Consider the following 26,308-nt stretch of genomic DNA (forward strand, 5'->3'; position numbering starts at 1 on the left):
TGTCTTCACTATCGCTCCATAGCAGAGTAGAAACTAACTCTGTTTAATGGCTGCTATGGTAATATATTTTATGATTTTGTGATAGTTTTCCTTACCAATTTAGCATTATCGGCCATTTGAATTTTGTTCCAGTCTTTTGCTTTATAATTAGTGCCTAAGTTGATCTATTTTGAGTAAATTCTTGTAACCGGTATAAGGTCAGGGTCCAAATTCATTCCTTTGAATGTACATATCTGGTTTTTGCAGCACCATTTCTTGAAAAAACTGTCCTTTCCCCACTGAATACTATTAGCATCAGTGTCAAATCAGTTGACCACATATGTGAGGGTTTATTCTGGGGCTCTCTGTTTTATTCTATTGATCTGTGTTTTTTTTGTTGTTTTTTTTTATGCCAGTATCATGCTGTTTGATTACTGTAGCTTGTATTAAGTTTTGAAATCAGGAAGTGTGAGTCTTCCAATTCTTTTTTCTTCTTTTTCTAGGTTGATTTGGCTAGTCAGAGTTTTTTGAAATTCCATATGAATTTTAGGATGAGGTTTTCTATTTCTGCAAAAAATACCATTGGGATTTTGATAGTGCATTTAGTTTTTAGATTGCTTTGGGTAGTGTTGGCATCTTAACAATACTGTTAAGGATAGGGGTGCCTGGGTAGCTCAGTCGGTTTGAGTTCCCAACTCCTGATTTCAGCTCAGGTTATGATCTCCTGGGGCTCTGGGTGACATCATGGAGCCTGCTCTGGATTCTCTTTCTCCCTCTCTATCTACTCCTCCCACTTTGGCTTTCTCTCTCTCTCTCTCTCTCTCTCTCTCTCTCTCTCTCTCTCCCTCCCTCCCTCCCTCCCTCCCTCCCCCTCCCCCTCAAAATAAATAAACTTAACAAAACAAAACCCAATATTGTTAACAATATAAGTTACTGGTGATAACTTCAGAGAAGGAAGTGAGTGAGTGCACAGTGGGCTGCATATCATGAATTTTGCCTAGTGTCTAGCTTTTGGCAGCTCTGGGAAAAAAGCTCCTAAACCATTCTTGGGATTTTTGAGCTTAATAACAGTAAGCAAGGGGTGGAGTGCTTAATCCTTTAAAGTAAATGATAAGAACAGTAAGAAGAATAGTAAGAGTAGAATAGTCTTCCAGCTCTCCCCTTCCTTAGGGGCTGTAAGTCACATGAGCTTAAATACTTCCTGATTTCCACAAGGTTTATCTGGAATGTCATAATTCCTCCTTTTGTAGAGTATAGTTTTGCCACAAGGCTAGAGAATGCTTGGTTGACATTTTTTTTCATTCAGAACTTTAAATATGTCATCTTTTTTCTGATTTTCATGGTTTCTGATGGGAAATCATCTTTTAATCTTATTGTGAATTCTTAGTATATGAAAAGTTGCTTCTCTCTTACTGCTTTCAGAATTCTCTCATTGTTTATCAAAATTGAGTAGTAGTTGGTCTTGGTGTGGATTTTTTTAGTTTATTCTGCTTGGAGTTATTGGGCTTTTTGGTTGTGTATAATTGTGTCTTTCATCTGATTTGGGAAGTTTTTGACTATTTCTTCAAGTATTCTTCTGTCTCCTTAATTCTCTTTTTCTCCTGAGATTCCTATTATGCTTGATAGAGAAGAAAACAAATAAGAAAGTCAGGAAACTACAGGGAGCAGAAAAAAATTTAAGAAAACTATTAGCATTCAGAAATAAGAGATAATAATCATGAGACAAGAACAGAGTGTCGTAAAAAGGAATAAGCAGAGAGTTAAGGCATTTTTAGAAATGAAAATGCTCCTCTCCTCTTAAATGCAGAAGATTTGGAAGATAAAGGTGAGGAAATCACTGAGGAAAGAAAATAAAGAGAAAATGGAGAGAAAGGTAAGATAAATGTAGAATCAATGTAGGAGACATAAAGGCCAATTAATAGGAGTTAGAGAAAAAGGATGGAGAAAATGAAAGGGAGGAAAAGATACAAGACATAATATAAGAAAAAATTGTCAAAACTGGGGAACTTGAGTTAGAGATTAAAACAGCCAACTAAATACCCAGACAAATGTTTGAAGAAATATCTGCTCCACGGTTTATCAATTAGAAATTACATGGGGCGCCTGGGTGGCTCAGTCGGTTAAGCGTCTGACTTCAGCTCAGGTCACAATCTTGCGGTCCGTGAGTTTGAGCCCCGCGTCGGGCTCTGGGCTGATGGCTCAGAGCCTGGAGCCTGCTTCCGATTCTGTGTCTCCCTCTCTCTCTGCTCCTCCCCCATTCATGCTCTGTCTCTCTCTGTCTCAAAAATAAATAAAAATGTTAAAAAAAATTTAAAAAAAAAAAGAGAAATTACAGAGCACTTGAAACCAATACTAACTACACTATATGTTAACTAACTCAAACCTAAATTGAAAAAAAAAAAATTACAGAACACCGAGACAAAGAGAATATCCTAAGTTTCCATACAGAAAAGAAACAGTTCAGTAAAAAAGATGGAAAATACGGGCATCTGACTTTGGTTTTGGCTCAGTCATGATCTCACAGTTCATGGGTTTTAGCCCTACATCGGGCTCTGTACTGATAACATGGAGCTTGCTTGGGATTCTCTCTTTGTGTGCCCTCTTCACTCTCTCACTGTCTTTCTCCCTGTCTCGTAAATAAACATTAAAAAAAGAAATGGAAAATAAGAATGGCATGATTTTCCCTAGTAATACTAGAAACTAGAAATCATTGAAACAATACCTGTAGCATTTTGAGTGAATGATTTCTAACCTAGAATTTTAAACTTAATTAAAATATGAAGATAGGATAGACATTTAAGACATTCAGAGTCTTATAAAATTTACCTACTTCTTGGGGCTTACGGGGACCAATAAATAGCACTCTTTCCTTTCCTGAATCCTGAACAAATTGGGAAAGACAGAAGAAGCATATGGAGATTAGATTATGCTTTTTTATTATGGATAAAATGCACTTTGGAGAATGGGACTTAATATTTTCAAGTTTTTGTTAATACTCAATGCCACAATTAGACTTACTGAGGCACAGGCACAACTACAGGCCCCGTGTTTGGCCATCAGTCTGGAATGGATATTTTAATTGGTAGTGATTTTGAATGTCTTTTGAGTACCCAGCATTGTGGTAGTGGGGCAGGTGGAATAGGGAAGTACTAGGTATTTGCAGGAGGAACAAAAAAACGGGGAACCTAGTCTGATACCTGACAGATTGTGGCGATTAAGCAAACCTCTGATAGCTCTGTGGTTTGTAATGATAATAAGCATCCTGCTGTTGCTTAACCTACATGCACACCAAGACCCAGTTAGCCTGAAATCAGACTGCACCTGTGCATAGTAGCCATTATAGGGCATATGTAGTATTATGCAGAGTTCCTAGAAATCTCTGCCTATTCTGCAGAACCCCATATGAATATTTCATGCCCAAATTATAACCACCAATAAAAATCTAGCCCCATATCCACCCAGCGCTACTTAGATTCTCTGAGTGTGCCCATACTCCTCTTTCCTTCAGGTGTGTACTTCCGCTTTGTAGTAAAGCTTCATCTGCTGTATTTCATTCTGATTTGTCCTTGAATTCTTTTTCACAGCAAAGTCAGGAACCTGGCACTACTTGTTAGTTGAAGTCTCAGGGCCTGAGAACTCCCTCAGTCTCCAGTATCTGTAGGCATTGTAAGAATTCAAGAAAGGAAGACATAGTTAGAACTAGAAGTAAGAAGTGAACTGATATCTTAATAATATAAAAATGAAATGGGATACATTCTAAATGCTATTGTTGTCTATATTCAAATACCTTTTTAAAATTTATTAAAAATTCTTTGTATCTTCTTGGCAATAATTGCACATTCAAGGTTGGAATCTCATTTAATCCTCATTTACTACATTGGAGAAATGTAGCCAGGAACTAGAACATAGGTCTGACATTTTTATTTTGTTCAACCAATTTTGCTATGAGTGTGCAGTGGGAAGCAGTGAACCTTATTTTCAAAATCTTAACCTCCTCAGAGAGAACTTCATTTCTAGAAATTACAACTTTTTTGGGAAAAATTTATACTGTTGATAGCTTAAAATAGGAATTTTGCTATATAATATTACCATGCTTTTTTTTTTTTTTTTTGAATAGGACATCTGTTACTCTTATAAGAAGATGAGGAAGATTAGAAATTAAGTAAAGCTTGTTTTTAATAACATGTTCCTGTTAAAAATTTAAATGTACTTTTAGTTACATGAACCGAATTAATCAAAGTGAAATGTAGCAATTTCCTGAGTCTTGAACTAGCATTTATCTATATTAAGTACATTAATTTTTTAAATGTTTGTAGCTTTAATTTGTGTATACAAACTTGATTTATAGAGTTTTTTTTAATTTTTAATGTTTATTTTTTTTAAGAGAGAGGGAGAGAGAACAAGCGGGGGAGGGGCAGAGAGAGAGAGGGAGAGGCAGAATCTGAAGCAGGGTCCAGGCTCTGAATTGTCAGCACAGAGCCCCATGCGGGGCTCGAACCCATGAACTTTGAGATCATGACCTGAGCCGAAGTCAGACGCTCAACCGACTGAGCCACCCAGGCACCCTGATTTATAGAGTTTTTTTTGAGTGGAAGAATAGTGTATCTAGAAAGTTTTGTTGGGGCCTGGGTGGCTCAGTTGGTTAAATGTTCAAATTTGGCTCAGGTCATGATCTCACGGTTCGTGGGTTTGGATCCTATGTCGGACTCTGTGCTGACAGCTCAGAGCCTGGAGCCTGCTTCAGATTCTGTGTCTTCCTCTCTCTCTGCCCCTACCCCACTCATGCTCTGTCTCTCTCAAAAATGAATAAACATTAAAAAAAAAATTCTTTAAAAGTTTTTTTTTAAGTTTGTTTATTTTTGAGAGAGAGAGTGCAAGCAGGGGAGGGGCAGAGAAAGAGGGAGGGAATCCTTCTAAGCAGGCTCTGTGCCACCAGCATGGAGCCCAACATGGGGCTCAAACCCACGAACAGTGAAATCATGACGTGAGTCAAAATCAAGAGTCCTACGCTAAACCAACTGAGCCTCCCAGGCGCTCCTCTAAAAAGTTTCATAAATGGAATTGTGGATCAATGTGGCTCAATCAGGTGTTTGTTGTATTATGGCTTTTGTCAGGGAGAGGACATCTACAAAATTATTAGAGTCATCATCATAGAATAGAATTAGAAAATTTAAAATATTTTGGTTTCTGGATAAGGTAAAACTAATCTTTTAGAAATAGAATCCATTTTTATTTTTAAAATTAAGAATGTGCAGTAGTTTCTACAAGAATTTAGATATAGTCATATTTGGTAACTGTTTTGACATTTATGTGAAACACCTTATGAAGAATATTGAGAGCAGAATGTATAAATTTAATAAATTCAAATATCCAAAAACCAGGAATATAAACATTCTTTTATAGCTAAGAGTGCTACAGCTTTTTACCAGAAAATAATATTAGTCACAGAAGACATTAATGGTGAAAATCTAGGATGGTTTTGGCTTAAAGTTTTTTTTTGGCTTAAATTTTATAATTTGAAAAAGTTACTTTATAAAATTATTTTTTTAGTTTATTTGTTTATAAACTAAATAAATAGTTTAGTTTATATTTATTTAACTAAATATATATATTTATTTAGTTAGGGACAGAGAGAGAGAGAGAGAGAGAGAGAGAGAGAGAATCCCAAGCAAACTCCATGCTGCCAGCACAGAGCCCGATGTGTAGGGCTCAAACCCATGAAACTGCAAAAACCAAACCAAAACCAAGAGTTGGATGCTTAAATGACTGAGGCACCCAGGTGTCCATAAAATAATTTAGAAAGAAGAATCTAATTGTTTTTGTTTTTGTTTTTGTTTTAAATAAAAGAGAATGTCAATCTGGACAGAGATCAAGGCAGAGGATACATACTGCTTTACTACAATAGGAATTATAAAACTTAGGTGCACGTTGAGTAAGATGTTGTGGTGGAGACATAGCTAGGTAAGTTTAGTTTCTTTAATTTGGACATAGGTTTTGGTATAAATAGATAGTTGGGAGGATATGACTTGGTGTTTTGGACTTTTTATTTTAGGCAATTTTTTTGCATTTATATGATGTATGGTTATATGATTAGAGGTGTTCATTTGCCCAGATTTGTAGTTTAATAAATTAGTAAAATCAAAGATGCCACTTACATTTTGTTTTAGCTGACTTTAATTTTTATTCATATTAGTTATCTGTTTAGAAGCATAGATCTGAATTTAAGGCATACAGGGCAAAGTGAACAGTAAAAAAAAATTCTTATTTCTGTAAAATACAGTATACAGGGTATTTCTAATATAGAAATAACTTAAAATGCAGCATTTTAATTTGTTTGTAGTTTGTGCTCAGTGGTAAATGTATAATTGTTTCTATTATATTTTAGAACAAGATGAGTTCTGACTGATTTTAGTATTCTATCATCTTTCTTTTTTAAACATTCATTTTTATATAGCAGTTTAAATTTTTATAGCAGAATTGACCAGAAAATACAGAAGGCTCATAAACTCCCTTCCCCAATACAGGAATAGCCTCCCTATCATCATCCCAGGGTGGTATATTTGTTATGTCAGTGAACCTACATTGACATGTCACTATCACCCAAAGTCCATAGTTTATGTTAGGGTTCACTTTTAATGGTATATATTCTATCGATTTTGTATAATGTATGATGTCATGTACCCACCATTATATCATATAAATATTACTATCATTTTTTAATTCTGTGTTCCTGTTTTTAAATTTTTTAATCTCAGAAAAATTAATTTAAACTCCTTTATACTTTAGAGGTGGAGAAAGTCTGTTGACATTATTTCCCCATCTTTAGAAAATCAAGTTTGAAGTAGGTTAGCAGTATAAATAGGTAGTGTTTAGTAGGAAAGTCATGTAGGCAAAATCTTACAATTTGGGCCTCTATAAACTGATTCCCTATATTGCCTATAAATTTGGATTCTTTTTTTAAAAGCTTTGTTTATTTAAGTAATCTGTATACACCATGTGGGACTTGAACTCACGACCCCAAGAGTCAAATGCTCCATTGGTTGAGCCAGCCAGGCTCCCCTAGATTAGGATTTTTGTGTTTTCTTTGTTCCATTTCCTTTTATGTTAATTGTGGTATATCAATTGCAGGTTTTATTTCCCTTTTAGTTGAAATTCTTATTGAGTAATGTAAAACAAATTTTACTTCTAAAATTGTTTTGATGTCATATTGTCATAATTACATTACAACCTTCTTTATGAGCATTTGGTTGTTATTTACTAAGTGGGTTTTAACTCCTCATATGGTTTTCAGAGTTTTTAATTTTTTACTATTTCTTTAGTTTTAAGAACAAATTTTGAAAGTCTCACCAATTTAAAAAAAGTGGCTTTTGTGTTTTAAATAACAGATTTTTTTTTTTTTCCAATCCAATAGTTTGTTTGCCTAATCTGGACTTGAAGCAATTCAACTACTAGAAATCTGCCATTTTACAGTATCACAATTGGGAAGAAGCAGGTTTTCAAATAATGGAAGAGTCTAAGACCTCTAAAAATGAAAATCATGAACCAAAGAAGAATGCTTGGGCTCTTTCTGAAGAAAGCAAAGCAGTTAAAGTTATATCTAATCAAACTTTGAAAGCTAGAAATGATAAATCCATAAAAGAAATTGGGACCAGCTCTCCAAATAGGAATAGTAGTAAAAAAAATAAGCAAAATGATATTTGTATAGAAAAGACAGAAGTTAAATCATGTAAAGTAAATGCTGCCAACGTAGCAAGTCCTAAAGATTTGGGATTAGTCCTTCGAGATCAAAGTCATTGCAAAACAAAAAAATCACCTAATTCACCGGTAAAAGCAGAGAAGGTACCTGTTTCACAGGCAAAAGCAGAAAAGTCACCAAAGTCATCTAATTCACCAGTGAAAACAGAAAAGACATCCAGCTCCCAGGCAATAGCAGCAGAAAAGGCACTTAGTTCACAGAGGAAAACAGAAAAAGTACCCATTGCTCAGATGAAATCAGAAAAGGTCCCTGGTTTGCTAACAGAACCAGAGAAGGCACCCAGTTTACCGTTTAAAGAAAACATGCGACAGATAGAATTACAGCAGATTGGAAGAAAAATTCCAAGTTCCTTTACTTCTCTGGACAAAGTGAATATTGATGTTGTAGAGGGAGAAAAATCTGCTTTGGAAAACTCACCACGATCTCAGAAGCAACAAGCATGTACAGATAATACTGGTGATTCTGATGATAGTGCTTCGGGAATTGAAGACATATCAGATGATTTGAGTAAGTACAAATTAGATTATCCCAGGGTCACATTTTTGGAGAGATTTTTCCTATGTTAATAGTGTTTAGATTATCACCAGTTTGATTTTAACTACTTTAATTACAAGAAGGACATTAATAATACGGCTTTTTAAAAATGTTTGTTTATTTTGAGAGGGAGAGAAAGAGCACAAGTGTGCGTGTGTGAGCAGAGGAGGGGCAGAAAGAGAGAGAGAGAGAGAGAGAGAGAGAGAAAGAGAGAGAATCCCAAGCAGGCCCTGCACTCAGTGCAGAGCCTGACACAGGGCTTGATCTCAAAACCATCAGATTATGACCTGAGCTGAAATCAAGAGTAAGATGCTTAACCAACTGAGCCACCCAGGTGCCCAAATAATATGGCTTTTTAAGCTAAAAAAGAACGTTTACATTTATTGAGGTGGGTAAAAAGCCTGTGCAAATAGAAATTAGTGGCTCCTATAGTCCAGTATGTAGGTATGTGCATGTGTACACACACAAACACTTTTTAAGTGGTCCTGGTAATATGTAACTCATTCATTCAACAAACATGTATGTATTGAGTTCCTTTTATATGCCAAGCATATATTTACAATGAAAAACCCAAAAAATACAGCCCCAGACCTCAAGGAAGCTTCTAGTTTGATGGGGGGTGATACAGATAAAGTGGTGGTTTAGTTCAGTGCCAAAAACTTAAGAGTTGAGAGAGTACATGATTTAATTGAGGGATTTAGATTTTAGATTGAGAAAATGTAGGACATAAATGTGAGACTGAGAGTATGACTGAGATTGAGTATGACTGGAACAGAATTGAGGGGAAAAGTAGCAAATGATGCAGCTGAAAAGTCTTAGAACAATTGGAGAATGAAGGACCTTTTAGGACATGATAGGCAGTTTGGACTTTATTATGAGTGTTTTGGAAAACACTAAAGAATTTTAAGTAAGGTAGTGCCATGATCAGATACAGATACGTATTTTTAATCTTTTTGGCTGCAGTGCAGCAAATTTTTTGACAGGAACAAGAATGGAAGCACAGATTGGTTAGGACCCTTGGAAGTTGCTTGAGCTATTGGTATAAAATTCATTTTATTTTGGGATTTTGATCTTAGTTTTAATTAGTTGCTTATAAATGTTGTCTATGTCTTTTGAGTAATCCTGATTCTGTTTAACTTAATGGATTTTTCTTACCAATCTTTTTTCCTCATGTTTCTGTGGCTAGTTGGATAAAACCTTTTCTTGGTATATGAATAACAAAAGAAAGCTATTTCACACTTTGAGAACCTCTGGTAAAGAGTTTAGAAATAGTTTCTTTTTATTTCTGGTGATAGTATGTTGACAGACTTTTTTTTTTTTAATTTTAATAGACGTATTTTTATATGCATAAGAAAAATACCAACTTCATAATTTTAAAGATACGCTTTAGGAGAAGGTCAAAAAAAGCAAGTCAATTTAAAGATAGTATCAAATAAATAACACTACTGATAATGTTTAGATAAGCAAATCTGAACATGATAACATGTGAATAATTTTTTTTAATTTGTTTTTTGTATTAAAATTTTTTAAGTTTATTATTTAGACAGAGACAGCATGAGCTGGGGAGGGGCAAAGGGAAAGGGAGAAGAGAGAGAATCCCAAGTAGGCTCTGCACCATCAGCACAAAACCCATTGTGGGGTTCAAACCCAATGAAACTAATGCAATCATGACCTGAGTTATAACTGAGTCAGATGCTTAATCAACTGAGTCGCCCAGGCGCCCCAATGAATGATTAAAAAAATTTTTTTTAAATGTTTGTTTATTTTCGAGAGAGATAGAGCATGAGTAGGGGAGAGGCAGAGAGAGAGGGAGACACAGAATCCGAAGCAGGCTCCGGTCTCCAGCTGTCAGCACAGAGGCTTGAACACATTAACTGTGAGATCATGACCTGAGCTGAAGTCACTCAACTATTTAAGCCACCCAGGAGCCTCATGAATGATTTTTTTTTTTAATGTTTATTTTTGAGAGAGCACCGGCGGGGAGGAGCAGAGAGTGAGACAGATGATACTAAGACAGGAGCTGACAGCAGAGAGCCCAGTGTGGGGTTCAAACTCACTAACTACTAGATTATGACCTGAGCTGATGCCAGATGCTTAACCAACTGAGCCACTGAGGCGCCCCAATGATTTTTTCTTTGAAATGTATTTATTTTTGAGAGAGCAAGGATGTGAGCAGGGCTAGGACAGAGAGAGAGGGAGACAGAGGATCCTAAGCAGGCTCTGATAACCAGCTGAGCCACCCAGGTGCCCCTGTGAATGCTTGAAGTTGCTTAAAGATCACTTATAATGGTTTGGCCACTTGAGTTAGTGAAAAATCTAAATTAAAGATTTATTTATTTATTTTTATTTGAGAGAGATCACAAGCAAGGAAGAGGGACAACAGGAGAGAGAGAGAATTTTAAGCAGGCTCCATGTTCAGCGCTGAGCCCTTGCTAAGCCTGAGACAGGACTCAGTCCCACAACCATGGGATCATGACCTGAGCCAAAATCAAGAGTTAGATGTTGAATAGACTGACCCATACAGGCGACCATAGGATTATTTTTTAATATTAATTTTTATTATTTTATGTTTATTTTTGAAAGAGCACAAACGGGAGAGTTAGAGAGAGAGGGAGGCAGAGGATCTGAAGTGGGCTCCGTGCTGACAGCAGACAGCCTGATGTGGGGCTCGAACTCACCAACCGAGAATTCATGGCATGAGCTCTTAACCATGAGACTCTTAACCAGCTAAGCCACCCAGGTCTCCTTTTAGTATTTAAAATTTTTTTTTCAAGTTTATTTATTTTGAGAGAGACAGACAAGACAGTGCAAGTGAGAAGGGTGGGAAGAAAGAGGCAGAGAGAGAATCCCAAGCAGACTTCATGCTGCCAGCACAGAGACTTACATGGGGCTTGAACTCAAGAAATTGTGAGATAATGACCTGGGCCAAAACCAAGATTTGGATGCTTAACCGACTGAGCCACTCACGGGCTCCAAGATGCTGGATTTTTAAAAAGCTCCTGAGTAAGATATGCTTTTGAGCAGGATAACCCAACTCATTTCCTTACTTTCATTTATACCACCCTTCATTTTACTTTTTACACAGCCAGAATAATCCTTTTAAAATTATTCAGGTCATGTTACTACTCTTCAAAATGTTTTACTAGTTTCCTATACGTTAGAGTAATAGTTAGCATCCTTGCAGTGACCTGTGAGGCCCTATGTGATCCGTGCTACTGTGATCTATGCTACTGTTCCACTTCTGTGCTTTCATTCTACATTTTTTCCCTCTCCCCTTCTCTGCTCCAACTGCATGGTTTCCTTGCATTTCCTCAAATATGGAGAATGGTCTTCACATTTGCTTTTCCTTTGCTTGGAACATTCTTCCCTGAGATGTCCACATGGCTTGCTCCCTTACCTCCTTCACCTTTTCATTGAGGGTTTTGCTGGGTCACTTATCTAAAATTTACAGTCTTTACTCTTTAATTGTTCTCAGTAGTCTTATTTTTTTTTTTTTTAAGTTCATTTATTTATTTTAAGAGAGAGTGTGAGTGAGGGAGGGGTAGAGAGGGAGGAAGAGAGAGGATCCCAAGCAGGCTCTGCACCAGCCCCTCAGAGCCTGACTCGGCTCGAACTCATGAACTGTGAGATCATAACCTGAGCTGAAACCAGGAGTCAGATGCCCAGGTGCCTTTCTCCATAGTCTTTATTACTATTTGTCATATTTAAAATTTTTCTTATTTACCTTTTTATATAATAATTTTATTGAGATACAGTTCACATGCCAAAATGTCTCATTTAAAAACATACAGTTTAGGGGTTTTTAGTACTATATTCATAGAGTTGTGTAGATATAGCCACTGTCTAATTCCTGAAAATTTTTATCACCCCCAAAAGAAACTGTACCCATTAGAAGTCACTTACTCATTACTCCCTCCTCCTAGACGTTGCCAGCCAGTAATCTACTTTCTGTCTCTATAGGTTTCCCTGTTTTATATAAAGGGAATCATACAACATGTGGCCTTTTGTGTCTGGCTTTTTACACTTAGCAGAATGTTTTCAAGATTCATACATGTTGTAGCATGTACTAGTACCTTACTCCTTTTTATTGCTGAATAATATTCCATTTTATGGCTATACCATGTTTTACTTATCCTTTTATCAGCTGATAGATCATTGAATTGTTTCCATCTTTTGCCTAGTATAAATAACCCTGCAATTAACATTTTTTTGGAACATTTATTTAAAAATTTCTGTGTGGGTGTGTGTATTCATTTCTCCTTGATATATATGTTGAAGTAGAGTTCTGAGTCATATGATAACTACTGTCTTAACCATTTAAAAGTATATAATTTAGTGACATTAAGTACATTTATAGTGTTGTACAACCATCACCACTGTCTAATTGCAGAACTTTTTCATCACCCCAAAAGGAAGCACTCTACTCATTAAGATTCACATCCTTTTGCCCTCCTCCTGTCATCTTCTGACAATCACTAATACTAAGCTTTCTGTTTCTATATATTTACCCTTTTCTGGATGTTTCATAGAAATGGAATCACGTATGTTGTTTTGTATGTCTGGCTCCTTCATTAAGCATCGTGTTTTCAAGGTTCATTTGTGTTATATATATCAGTACTTTCCTTTTTTTTTTAGAGAGAGAGAGCGAGCATGGAAAAGCAGGGGAGAGGGGCAGAGGGAGAGAATCTCTACCAGGCTCCACACCCAGTGCAGAGCCAGATGTGGAACTCGATCTCATGACCATGAAATCATGGTGGTGACCTGAGCTGAAATCAAGAGTAGTAGGATGCTTAATTGACTGAGCCCCCCAGGCACCCCCCAGGACTTTTCCTTTTTAAGGCTGATGCTATAGACTGAATTGTGTCCCCTTAAATTTTGTATGCTGAAGTCTCAACTCCTGGTATGATTGCATTTGGAGATAAGAGCTTTTAGTAGGTAATTAAGATTAAATGAGGTCATAAGGGTGGGTTCCTAATACAATGGGATTGAAGCCTTATAAGAAGAGGAATAGAGGCATCTGTCTCATTGTATGCATGAACCAAGGAATGGCCTTGTGAGGACACAGCAAGAAAGCAACTGTTTGCAATCCAAGGAGAGAGCTCTAATTAGACACCAAACCTGCTGGCACCTTGATGTTGGGCTTTCCAGCCTCTAGAACTGTGAGAAAATAAATCCCTGTTAAGTCTATGGTATTTTGTTATGACAACCTGAGCTAAGACAGTTGAATAATATTCCACTGTGCGGATATGCCACATTTTGTTTATCAGTGATTGGACATTTGGGTCATTTCCACATTTGACTGTTGTGAATAGTGCTGCTATGAACATTCATGTAGAAGTTTTTGTTTGAATACCTGTTTTGAACTCTTGTTGTTTTGGGATAGTATTAACATCTCACAGAACTGGAGTTTGATGGAAGAAATTTGGGAATTTCTGCCAGATGTTATTTTATATTCATGTTGATTTTAGAAAAATAAATAATTTATTTCTGAATTTTAAAGAAGGTACGTAACTTTCTATAATTATTTATATTGGCAGAAATGACAGTTTTACAAGAGTTGCTGATGTTGCCTTGTAGTGCTTGGCAAATTGTACATATAGAAAAGAGAAAAAGGTTAGAATATTCTTACTACTGTTCTTTATCATGAAATGTAGAAATAAAACTAGAATTTTACCTTTTATTTTACATTACCATCATAAAATCGTTACTAAAAAGCTAAATTATTTTTCTAAATACTAGGATACAATTGCAAATTACTTATTGTGCATCAGTCTTTCCCTGACAATAATTTAAGAATTAATTAGCCAACCTAACATAATTCTTATGTTTGAATCCTTCTAATAACATCTTAAGAGTTTGCCACCTGACTCTAGAGACTTCTGTGTCCTTGTGGTAGGAAACACTTCATTTCCAAAGGCCTATCATTTCTTCTTTGTTTAGAAAATTCGTGTTATCAAAAGGTAGAATTGACTGTCATGGTTCTTATAGACGGCATGCAGTTGGCTTTTGAGGGCAGAATGGAGAGATCTGTTGTCCATGAACGTTTACTTTAAGTAGTGTTTTTAGATACATCCAAATTTATTTGTTCAGTACACTTTTATTATGTGTCTTCTCTGGTCTAGGTATTAAAATCTGAAAGTACAAAGTTAAATAATACCTAGTCATTAGCATCAAGGAATCTATCATGTGAAGTAGGAGATAGAGAAATGAATACAAATTACATTATTATGCAAATGTGAAACAATAGAGAGTGTTACGAGAATACAGTTGTATAATTGAACAACACAGGTTTGAATTGCACAGGTCCACTTATATGGATTTTTTTTTAATTAAAAAAATATATTATTTTTGGGGGCACCTGGGTGGCTCAGTTGGTTAAGTGTCTGACTCTTGATTTTGGCTCAGGTCATGATCTCATCGTTCGTGGGATGGAGCCCCGGGTTGGGCTCTGTGCTTACAGTGTGGAGCCTGGTTGGGATTCTCTCTCTCTCTCTCTCTCTCTCTCTCTCTCTCTCTGCTCCTCCCTCTCTTGTGCTCTTTCTCCTTTTCTTTCTCAGAATAAATAAAAATAAGCTTAAAATTTTTTTTTTAATATTTTCATTTTTTTAAAAGTATCACTACACTCAGCATGGGGCTCAGTTTATAATCTCAAGATCAAGAGTCACATGCTCTACTGACTGAGCCAGCCAGGCACCCCTGATTTTTTTTTTTTTTTTTTAGTAAATATAGTATGGTACTGTAAATCTATTTTCTCTTATGATTTTTTTAATAACAGGTTTTTTTTCTAGCTTACCTTACTGTAAGAATAAAATATATAGTATATATAACATGCAAAATGTGTGTCTATCAACTGTTAATCATTAGGCTTTTGGTCAAAAATAGGCTATTAATAGTAAAGGTTTTGGGCAGTCAAAAGTTACATGCAGATTTTGGCACCCCAAGCCCCAGTATTGTTCAAATGTCAACTGTATAAAGAATATCAGACTGTCTTCTGAATTAGGTTAAGCTCAAGCTGAATTTTGCAGGACAGGTAAACATTACTAGTTGAAGTGAGGAGGGCCTTGATGGTGGAAGAAAAAACATATATAAAGGACATTGAGACTTGAAGTAGCAATGATCCATTCTAGCACATTTGGTATGAATGAAATGAAAGATGCTTAAGGCAGAATATAAGGTTAGAGATATAGAGAACTTAGCTCTCTTTCTGAAGGTTTTGGTTTAAAATCTGAGAGAAGCCTTCCCTGACTCCCATATCTAAAGTCTCCTTCTCAGTTACTTGCATTTCCCCTTTTATAACACTTGCTACAACTTGGAATTATTGTATTTACTCTGTTTACTGCCTTCATGAAGGCAAGAATGACATGTAATAAGCTAGAGAGTTTAAACTTTATCCTGAACTCTTTGAAAGCCTTATATATTTTAAGCAAGAGAATAATAACATGATTCATTATGTATTTAGAAAAATCACAGTGATAGTGGAACCTACTGTATGCTAGGTATATAATGCTACGTGCTGAAAATGAAAAGATGACAGCACCCAGTCTTTGCCTTGAAGAGATTGCAATGTAGCTGTGAGGTAGGGAAGCAAAGAAAGAAATATTGATGTGGTAGAGATATCCATGAGTTCAGTGAAAGCAAAGAGGGAGGAGCTTGGTGTGGGTTTGTGGTCTAGAGTATGTATGTTATTTTGGCTGCTAGTGTATATTGATGAAGTCACTAAACTGATTTTAGTGATTAATCTTTGGGACTTCAAATAGCTTTTTATCATACTTCAGACATTTTGCAAGATGGTTATAGTGTGTTAGCCTTCTGCAGAGAGTGTCAGTTAGATTTGTCTCTCTTGATAGGTTGGAAGAACAAGATAGGCATTTGACCCATGACATAGATTTTTCTTTGTGAATTCTAATACCATGTATATCTCTTACTTCAATCTTACATAAGTATACCAACTTGTACAACTAAGGAATGTATAAGGAAAGAATCTTTTTTCTGTATGTGCAGAAATTGAATGTTTTCCATTAAATTTTTTTTAAATTTCTCAGTTCTGCTGATGGTAACTAAGTGGTTGCTTCCTTTTCCAGGTAAAATGAAGAATGATGAATCTAATAAAGAAAATTCTTCAGAGATGGACTATTTAGAAAATGCTACTGTGATAGATGAATCTGCATTGACACCTGAGCAGAGGCTAGGCTTGAAACAAGCAGAAGAACGCTTAGAAAGAGATCACATCTTTCGACTTGAAAAAGTATACTATGTCATTTTAGTTGTTTGGAGGAAGATGCATGTTTCATAACTTTTCTTTGCCAAGTACAGCTCTTTTTTTTTTTTTTTTTTCTTTTATTGCTAAGGCAGAGATAGCTTTCATTTTTCCTAACTTCCCTCTTTCCTTCTTTCTTCTCTCCCTTTGTTCAGTAAATCCTTATATCTGTGAATCTGACTTCATTCATTCTCATTCCAGGGGTCAACAAACTATGGGGTTATCCTCTTTTTTTTGCTTTTTGGTTGGTGAGTTTTGTGTTTTTTAAATTGTGATTAAAAAAACCCCTACTCCTTGTTTTTATAAACAAAGTTTTATTGGTACACAGCCATGCCCATTTGTTTACCTATTGTCTATGGCTGCTTTCATGCTACCATGGCAGAGTTGCATTGAGTAGTTGCTCTAGAGAGCATATAGCTTGCAAAGCATAAAATATTTATTATTTATCAAAGCATAAAATATTCATTATTTACCAAAGTAAATATTTACCAAAATATTTACCAAAGTAAAATATTTACCAAAGTATTACTTCGTCCCTTTACAGAAGAAGTTTGTTGACCCTTGATTTATTCACTTGTCAATAGATACGGAGTGCTTGTTACTTTCTAGGTACTATGCTAGGCACTGGGGATATATTGGTGAAAGTGGCAGTTTATGAATTAGAAGTGAACAGTCCATTTGGAATGATAAATAAATTAGTAAATACTATATGATGTATTACACTTTAACCCTTTTTCGTTGGTTTTCTACCTTTTCCTCTTTTTTCTCCCAAATTTACTGAGTATCTCCAGTGTATTAGGAACTGTTGTAGCCATTTGTATCTTGTTCCTGAGTACTAATTAATTTTTTAATCTAGAAATAAACATTCCTAGCCTTAATAAAAACACTGCTAGGTATTGAAGGAAAGAATCATAAATCAATCTGTTCATAAATAGATATTTGGGATATTTGTGAATATGTATACAAGGAAATAGGTAATCATTCTTGATAAATAAGAAAGGAAAGAAAGAAATGGTATAATTTTGTAGAGTTTAGAAAAATGAGGTCATATCTAAATTGAAGAAGGCGATCCTGGGTTATTAATAGGACAGAGTAGTCACCCTCTGAAAATAGAAAGGAATATTAAGGGTGTTGGGGCCCATAATGTAGAAGAGAATTTAGATTCTGTACTAGCTAGTCTCCCAAGCTAGTTAGAAGGAAGTCTTTTGCAATTTGCTATTTTACTTAGTCCTCTCTTTCCTATCATTTTCTTTTCCCTAAGTCTGGAATTAGTGCTATTCTGGATCTGTGTATTGTTAAGATAAATACTGAGTGCTTTTCATGTACCATGATCTGGTGATAAAAAGTTGAACTGGACGTGTGTGGCATTTTTAAAAACATGATGCTTCTCTAGGAGTTTACTGATTAGAGAAAAACATGTAAGCAAATAACAGTAATAGTAACACTGTTGTTTGAAAATGGGATCTTAAAAGAGCGACCAGCTTGAATGCTTTATAAAGAGGTAACATTGGAATGGAGTCTGAAGGAGTAGTTAGGAATTGACTTGGTGAATTGGGGAAGGCTGATATAGGTGAATATTATATGGCATATATAAAGGAAATGTGAAAGATGTGTTTTTAAGACAAGTTGGGGACTGGATGGGGTAAGATATGAAGCAGGAAAGATCAATTCTTGGGAGAAGGAAGAAGTTGGGGTGGAATGGATATTTGATGGTGGTGGGAAAGGATGGCCTGGGGTAAAAGAAAAGCTTGGAAGTGTGGAAGACGTATTATTTGTTGTTTGAATTTGTTTATTTGAATTTAGGCAATAATTATATAAAATGAGTGTGCCAGTACCAGCATAGATGTCTGTAATCTCTTTTCTTCCTGGCACCTCTTTGTCCTCCAAAACCTCTCGTTTTCAATTGAGTGTACTTTTTTTTTTAATGTTTTGTTTATTTTTGAGAGAGACAGAGAGACCAAGCATGAGCAGGGGAAGAGTAGGAGCAGAGAGAGAGGGAGACACAGAATCTGAAGCAGGCTCTAGGTGCTGAGCTGTCAGCACAGCTGAGCCAACCAGGTGCCCCAGTTGTAGAGTGTACTCTTAGTTAACCTTTTTTTTTTTTTTTACCAGCTTTAGACATTCATTAAGAATATTCTTTTTTTTTTTAATTTTTTTTTTTAACGTTTATTTATTTTTGAGACAGAGAGAGACACAGCACGAACGGGGGAGGGTCAGAGAGAGAGGGAGACACAGAATCCGAAACAGGCTCCAGGCTCTGAGCTGTCAGCACAGAGCCCGACGCGGGGCTCGAACCCATGGACCGTGAGATCATGACCTGAGCCAAAGTCGGACACGTAACCCACTGAGCCACCCAGGCGCCCCCATTAAGAATATTCTTTACTTGCTTTTGATTTCATCAGGTCCTTTGGTTCACACTATACCCATAGATTATCTGATTGAGGAGTAAAGATGTAGATTTTTAAACTGTACCAAAGAAGGAGTGAATCCAAGCTCTTAGATCAGAAGGGTAAATTTCCCCATAGTGAGTGTTAAATGTTGACTAGGAAATACTAGTTGACTAGTATCGTTGACTAGAATTTCCATGCCCAGAAAAAGGTTTATTAGTGTGTGTGTTTAATGGCAAAATAAAATATAACTATAATAAAGGAATTTTAAAACATTTTTTATTTGTTTCTCCTGTGAAACTAGAAGCTTCATGATAGAACATTTTTGTCCTATTTCCTGTTGTACTTAATATATTGCCTTGCACATAGGAGTTAGCCAATAATTGGAGGTAGTTTGCTTAGTGATTAAAGTGTATGGGTTTCGGAGTCATGGGGTCTATCTCTGCCACTTACTGGTTGGGTAACATTGGATAAGTTATTTAACTTTTTTTAAACCTCAGTTTCTTCATCATTAGAATAGAGTTGATAAAAAAATAACAGCTCATTGGCTGTTAGGAGGGCTAAATACAGTAATACAAGTAAAGTTCTTGGCATAGTGCCTGGTATGTAGTAACCACTAAATAAAGATCAGCTATTTGTAGAATTGAATTTACCAAGGAGAGCAATTTTTATTATTACATTCTAAGATGATAGAAGCAGTTTTCAGTGTTAGAGATTTATCCAAGGTCAATTGAGATGTCATCTCAAGCTTTCTGACTCCCCGTTCAGTGTTACAACAAATTTTTCTTATAAAAAAAATCCAGACAAGTCCTTGTCCGCTAATATTTTACAACTGAAAAACTCGTATCATAAGTTATTTCATGACTCCCTCATCAATATTCATAGCTTCAGGTGTTCTGTATTTATGCTTTTGACTCCTGAATCGACCCTTCTTGCCACATTCACCACTCTTCTTGAACCAAGTCAACATCATCTCTCCTCTGGATTGTTGCAGTATGCTCATAATGGCAATAAGCTCTTCCTGCTTCTGTTCTTGAAGGAATTAGGAAGAAGGCAAGTGATCCCTTTAAAAGTAGATTAGATCTTGTAATTCTCTGCTTGAAAACCTTCAGTGTCTTCCTCTCACACTTGGAATAAAAGCCAGGGTCTTTTTAAGGGGCCCTGTGACCTGGCCCCAATTACCCCTCTGCCAGTCATATACTAGGCTTTTTGCAGTTTCTCAAACATATTAGCATATTCCTGCCCCAGGGCCTTAGCATTAACATTTCCTTCTGCTTAGCACGTCCCTTATCAAATATCCACCCAGCTTAGTCCTTCACTTCCTTTAAGTTTATCAGTAAAGTCTTAAGTGAGGACCCTTTTTTAAAAAAGTAGTTAATACTCCCACACCATATTCCTATTAATTTGTGCATTTGTTTATTTATTACATGTCTCTGTACACTAGAATGTAAACTGTGAGAACAGAGAATTTGTTTTGTTTATATTTCCCCAGCTCCTAGATAAATGTCTGACATAGTATGAGCTAAGAAGGTATTTAGGGAGTTAAGTATTAGTTGTGGTTAGAAACTAAGAGGTAGGAGTCTCTGCAAGGTCTTAATTCATTCCCCAAGAAGGACAGATTTGAAAGAGTTTTTTTGGTTTCTTTTTTGTCTTTAAGTTTTTATTTAAATTCCAGTTAACATACAGTGTAATGATAGTGTCAGGTGTAAAGTATAGTGATTCAGCACTTCCATACAACACTTGGTGCTCATCACAAGTGCTCTCCTTAATTTCCATCACCTATTTAACCCATCCTCCTACCCACTTCTCTTTTGGTAACCAGTTTGTTCTCTGTAGTTAAGCATCTGTTTCTTGCTTTGCCCCCCCCTTCTCCCCTTTGCTCGTTTGTTTTGTTTCTTAAATTCTACATATGAGTGAAATCACATGGTATTTGTCTTTCTCTGACTTATTTCACTTAGCATAACTCTCGCTCCATCCATATCTTTGCAAATGGTGAAAGGATTTTTATACTACAAATCGAAATGACTATCGAACTGAATTTTCCTTTTTGCTTGTTGCCTTTGACAGATTATTTAATTCTTGAGATTTAGTTGCTTTGCCAGTAAAATGCGGAGTCATTAAATGATGACTGTATTTATTTTTAGTCTGGTAGGATTGTTGGTAAATTTGGGGTGAGAGAATCTTTTTGTCAGGAATTGCAGCCTATTGAAGATCGATCTGAGATAAAAATTTAAGCATTGTTGCAATTTCAGTATAAGGCACTAGAAATAATATTTTAAATTCAATGTGTATTTATTGTGTGTTTATAATTTTTCATTGTGTAATCAATATGGATAGAGCTGGTTTTGGATTCAGATATACATGAATTTAAATTCAGCATCTCCTACTTAATGTTGTATCCTTGTGAAAGTTACAAGCTGTATGAGCTTTTGTTTTCACATGTATAGAATGAAGATAATACCAATCTAATTGGATTATTAGGGGTATTAAAGTGACAAATTATATGTGAAAACACCTAGTATGGTGCCTAGCACATAACAGGCCCTTTGAAATTACTAAGTTTTTAAAAATTATTTCAAGAGTAGATTTATAAAGTATGACTAAAGTACTATGATAATTTTGTGTGTCAGAATTGTTCCCTTCAGAATAGTTGACTCAAGAGAGTATCCATTTATTCCCATGAGATTGAGATTCATTGGAGTGATTTTGGAACTCAGCTTTTGAAACTGTCTTCCATATTTGCAGTTCATTCTTTTGAAATCCCCTATTTGAGGGTGGATTTTATTTTTTATAATAAAAAGACAAAGTTTGAAACTGGTTTTTGGGACAACATTGGAATAAGACTAAATAACAAGACTGACTTTTTTATCCTACATTGGATTCTAAAGACTATATTACATTATCATGTTGTTTGAAATTAGTGTATAATCGCCTATGGTGACTGTTTTGAAAAGGACAACTATCTTTTTGGTATATAAGTACTGATTTGTTTATTAAAAATTTATTCCTTTAATGCCTATTTTTGTTACTTACATTTATGTCATCCAAATATATAGTCAAAAATTTACTTCTCTGTTTTCTGAAAATATATTTTTTAACTTTTCAGCGCTCACCAGAATATACCAATTGCCGATATCTATGCAAACTTTGCTTAATTCACATTGAAAACATCCAGGGAGCTCATAAACATATAAAGGAGAAACGACATAAGAAAAATATTTTGGTGAGTTCTTTTTACAAAATATTTTATTTATATTTTGAATGGTAAAACTATATCAGAGATTTATTTATGAAACCAAAAATGAGGCATTTGTCCAGTCTTATATTAGTAACTAAAATGATAGCATTAAAAACTGTGATTGACTTTATCTTAGGTGGTCAGGAGGTTCTTTTCAGAGACCAGTCTTTTCATCCTAAAGTATGTTGATTACTAAGTTTAAAACTGTCAGAGAGGGGCGCCTGGCTGTCTTATTTGGTAGAGCATGTGACTCTTGATCTCCAGGTTGTAAATTTGAGCCCCATGTTGGGTGTATAGATAACTTAAAAATAAAACCTGCATGAATGAATACATACATACTTACATACATACATAACTGTCAAGTACAGTCAGTCCACCTGATATTTATTGAGATTTTATGTGCTTGGTCTAGGCAGCAGTGAACAAGATAGTCGTGATTCCTACCCTCAGAGTTTCTAAAGTATTGGTGAAGGCGTACACTGAAAAAGAATTTAAGTATAACGAGTTTTATTAAAGGGAGAAATGTGCTAAGGAAGTGTACAAGAATGTTTTACTTAGTCTGCAACAGAGACAGTTTATCTGAGAAAGTGTCATTTGAGTTGAACTTTGAAGTAGTTTAAAAGAAATGTGAATGGCACAGAGGAGTAAGCTGAGGGCATTTTACACAAAAAAGTATGAATAAAGTTCTCTAAGTTAGGAAATGATGTGGCATATTAGGAACTGAAAATGTCTAGTGTGACTGGGGCAAAGAGAGATAGGATGAAAATGATGTGAGGTGAAGGTAGAGAAGTCCAGACCATGCAGGGCTTTATGATGATTAGACTTTGGGAATTCATAATTTTTTAGTTAGTTATTTTTGTTTGAACATTTCATAGACATAGATATGAATAGTGTTTTTAAAAATGATTAGTATTTTAGCTATTTAATTTTTTCTTTTCAAAGTTGTAATATTAATACTATGTAATCTACTTATGTCTCAGTCTCTGCTGGTGTATTTTCTCTGAGAAATACTCTTACCTGATCTTCCCAAAAAGTCTGGATTAGGTATTTCTGTGCTTGCATAGCAGCTTGATCAGAATGTATTGTGCATGTCTGCTTTCTCTCCTTTTCTTCTACACTTTCAATATCCAGTATTCTAGCAGGTAGGTTTAGTGTCTTATTTTTGTTTCTATATTGCTTAGGACAGTGTCTGACACATAGTAGGTGTTCAGTACATCTTTCTTGAAAAAATGAATGCATTGAAGAAAATCAGAAATTCGGAAAAGAAATTCAGATTTTATTAGCCTATTTTGATTTAATTAGAGCTTCATAAGACTTAATGGAACAGAGACAAAGTGGTAGTTTAGGAGATAATAACTGAGAAATTTCAAGAAATGTTGAATGATGCTACTCATTAATTCCAGGAACCTCAGGGAGTTCCAAACAAGAAACTTAAAAAGAAAGCCAATACACATTATATACTTTATAAGGAAATGTTAGAACATTACAAAAAAGCAAACAAACCTTAAAAACAGTCGTACTGGACTTCTGCTGTTGTTGAAATTGGAATAAAAAGGACTAGATTTACCTCACTCTTGAAATAACCAAAGGGGAAAAAAGGATAAAAATAGCTAACAGTGGTTTTCAAGCAATGAAGGACAGGCAGTGAATGGAAAACAAATGAGGTGAACCCAATGATTACTCCAGTTTGATTTCCATACTGCATTATAGGGAGGGGAACCCAATGAACTCCCAGAGGTGAGATGAACTTTAGTCCAGGGAATCCAGGGTGGCCAGAGTTTGTAGGATAGAATAACAAAAAAGAGAAAGCTTTCTTGTTGAAGAAACAAAAAAGAGAAAGGGGTGCCCAGGTGGCTTAGTCAGTTAAGCATTCCACTTGGGTTTGGCTTTGGTCATGATCTCATAGTTTGTTAGTTCGAGCCCTGCTGACAGCACAGAGCCTGCTTAGGATTCTTTCCCCGTCTCTTTGCCCCTCCCCTGCTTGTGCTCTCTCTCTCTTTCTCTCAAAATAAATAAATAAACTTGAAAAAAAAGAAAAAAAAAAAGAAAGAAATCCATAGGTGTAAAGACAGTCCCCTCAGAGTATTCAACACAGCTGATTGGTACATGCATGTGAGAAAGCTGCCTAGAGCCAGGGAAAGAATCATCTGATGGAATTCAAACAGTGCTTGATGCTCACATAGGGCTTTGAATAGTAAGTACCTTGCCACTATCCAGACTGGAAAACCTTCATGGGCATTGGGTGGAGTATGTAGAAAGATTCTGTTTCAGGAGTGGGGAGTATATAACCCTAAACTAAATGCAGTCTGATCCTGACTAAAGTATTTAAAAGACAAGACCCAAAAGTACAGTTTCCAGTGTTTCAGACCAAAGGTTGAGAATGTTTATAGAAACACAGTATATCCATCACCACAAAAAAAGTTCACATTGGCATTCAAAGATTATCAGGCATACAGTGAAGCAGGAGAACACAAACCATGATGAGGGGAAAAACTGATTAAATTGACTCGAGAATTAGCAGAGGAAGACATCAAGGCAGTTAACTATATTCCTGATATTCCAAAAATTAAATAGAGACTTGGAAGATATAAAAAAGATTACAATTGAATTTATAGTAATGAAAACTACAGGGTCTAAGATGAAAACTACACTGGGTAGGACTAATGGCAGATCAGACGTTGCAAAAGAAAAAGTGAACTTGAACATACGATAATGGAGGCCATCCAAAATGAAATAGAAAGAGGAAAAAACTTGAAAAAAAGAAATAAAAGGTCACCCTTGAGCTCTGGGATAATTGATAATTTGTGTGCCAGTACACATATTCCAGAACACTGAAGAAGAGTATGGCTTCCTAATTGAGTCCATGAGGCCTATGTTATTCTGATACCAAAACCAGAAAAAGACATTACAATAAAAGAAAACTTAAGCCCTATATCCCTCATGAATATAAATGCAAAAATTCTAAACATTATTTTAGCAAGTTGAATCTAAGAATAATTTTAAGGAAGAAATATATTATGACCAAGTGGGGCTTTATTCCAAGAGTGCAGTTTTGGTTTAGAAAACCAATGAATGTAATTTATCATATTAACAAACCAAAAAAACTATTTGATCATTTCAGTAGATGCTGAAAAAGCATTTAAAAAAGTTCTTATAAAAAGTCTCAGCAAGGGGCTCCTGGGTGACTCAGTCGGTTAAGCATCCAACTCTTGATCTCGACTCAGGTCTCAAGTTGATGAGTTCAAGCCCTGCATCAGGCTCTGCAAAGCTAGGAATAGAAGAGAACTTCCTCAATGTGATAAAGAACATCTATGAAAAACATACAGCTAATATCATACTTAATGGTGAAAGACTGAACACTCACTGTCTCCCTAAGATTAGGAGAAAAGATAGATATGAAAATGGTATAGCTTGGGGCGCCTGCGTGGCTCAGTCAGTTAAGTGTCTGACTTCAGCTCAGGTCATGATCTCACAGTCTATGAGCTCAAGCCCCATGTCGGGCTCTGTGCTGACAGCTCAGAGCCTGGAGCCTGCTTCAGATTCTGTGTCTCCCTCTCTCTCTGCCCCTCCCCTGACCATGCTTTGTCTCACTCTGTCTCAAAAATAAATAAAAACATTAAAAAAAAATGGTATAGCTCTTGTGAAAATAGTATTGTGTTTCCTCAAGAAATTAAAGGTAGAATTACTGGGGTACCTGGGTGTCTCAGTCAAGCATCTGACTTCGGCTCAGGGTCATGATCTCATGGTTCATGAGTTTGAGCCCTGCGTTGGGCTCTGTGCTGGCAGATCAGTCTGGAGCCTGCTTCAGATTCTGTGTCTCCCTCTCTTTCTCTGTCCCTCCCCTGCTTGTGCTCTCTCCCTCTCAAAAATAAATAAATAAACATTAAAAAAAAAAAAAAAAATTACCATATGATCCAGCAGTTACACTTCTGAGTGTATGCTTGGAAGAACTGAAAGCAGGGTCTTGAAGAAATATTTGTACACCTGTGTTCATAGTGCATCATTCATAATGACTAAAACATAGAAGCCACCCAAGTGTCCATCTGTAGATGAATGGGTCAGCAAAATGTTATATAAACATACAATAGGTGATGAAAAGGAAGGAAATTCTGATATACTATAACATGGATGAATCTTGAGGACATTATGCTAAATAA

General features: G+C 35.8%; 1 protein-coding gene across 13 annotated transcripts in view; it reads left to right on the top strand.

The window, feature by feature from the left end:
• The window catches only part of TUT4 (terminal uridylyl transferase 4), a 140,675-nt gene that overhangs the window by 18,661 nt on the left and 95,706 nt on the right, over positions 1-26,308 (top strand). For 10 of the 13 annotated variants that reach the window (XR_013557604.2, XM_060624552.3, XM_078451904.2 and 7 more), the window contains 4 exons: positions 5,827-5,940; positions 7,391-8,242; positions 16,351-16,514; positions 22,020-22,136. Coding sequence is in view for 12 of the 13 variants with exons in the window: in XM_060624552.3 (XP_060480535.3) it covers positions 7,483-8,242; positions 16,351-16,514; positions 22,020-22,136 (1,041 nt within the window). In the remaining variant the exon portion in view is untranslated. Of the gene's footprint in view, positions 1-5,826; positions 5,941-7,390; positions 8,243-9,231; positions 9,309-13,806; positions 13,883-16,350; positions 16,515-22,019; positions 22,137-26,308 lie in introns of those variants that run through there. The other 3 variants (XM_078451905.2, XM_060624558.3, XM_060624557.3) reach the window with 3 other exon arrangements.

Source organism: Panthera onca, chromosome C1 (assembly GCF_046562875.1).
Source record: "Panthera onca isolate mPanOnc1 chromosome C1, mPanOnc1 haplotype 2, whole genome shotgun sequence".
Taxonomy (NCBI): domain Eukaryota; kingdom Metazoa; phylum Chordata; class Mammalia; order Carnivora; family Felidae; genus Panthera; species Panthera onca.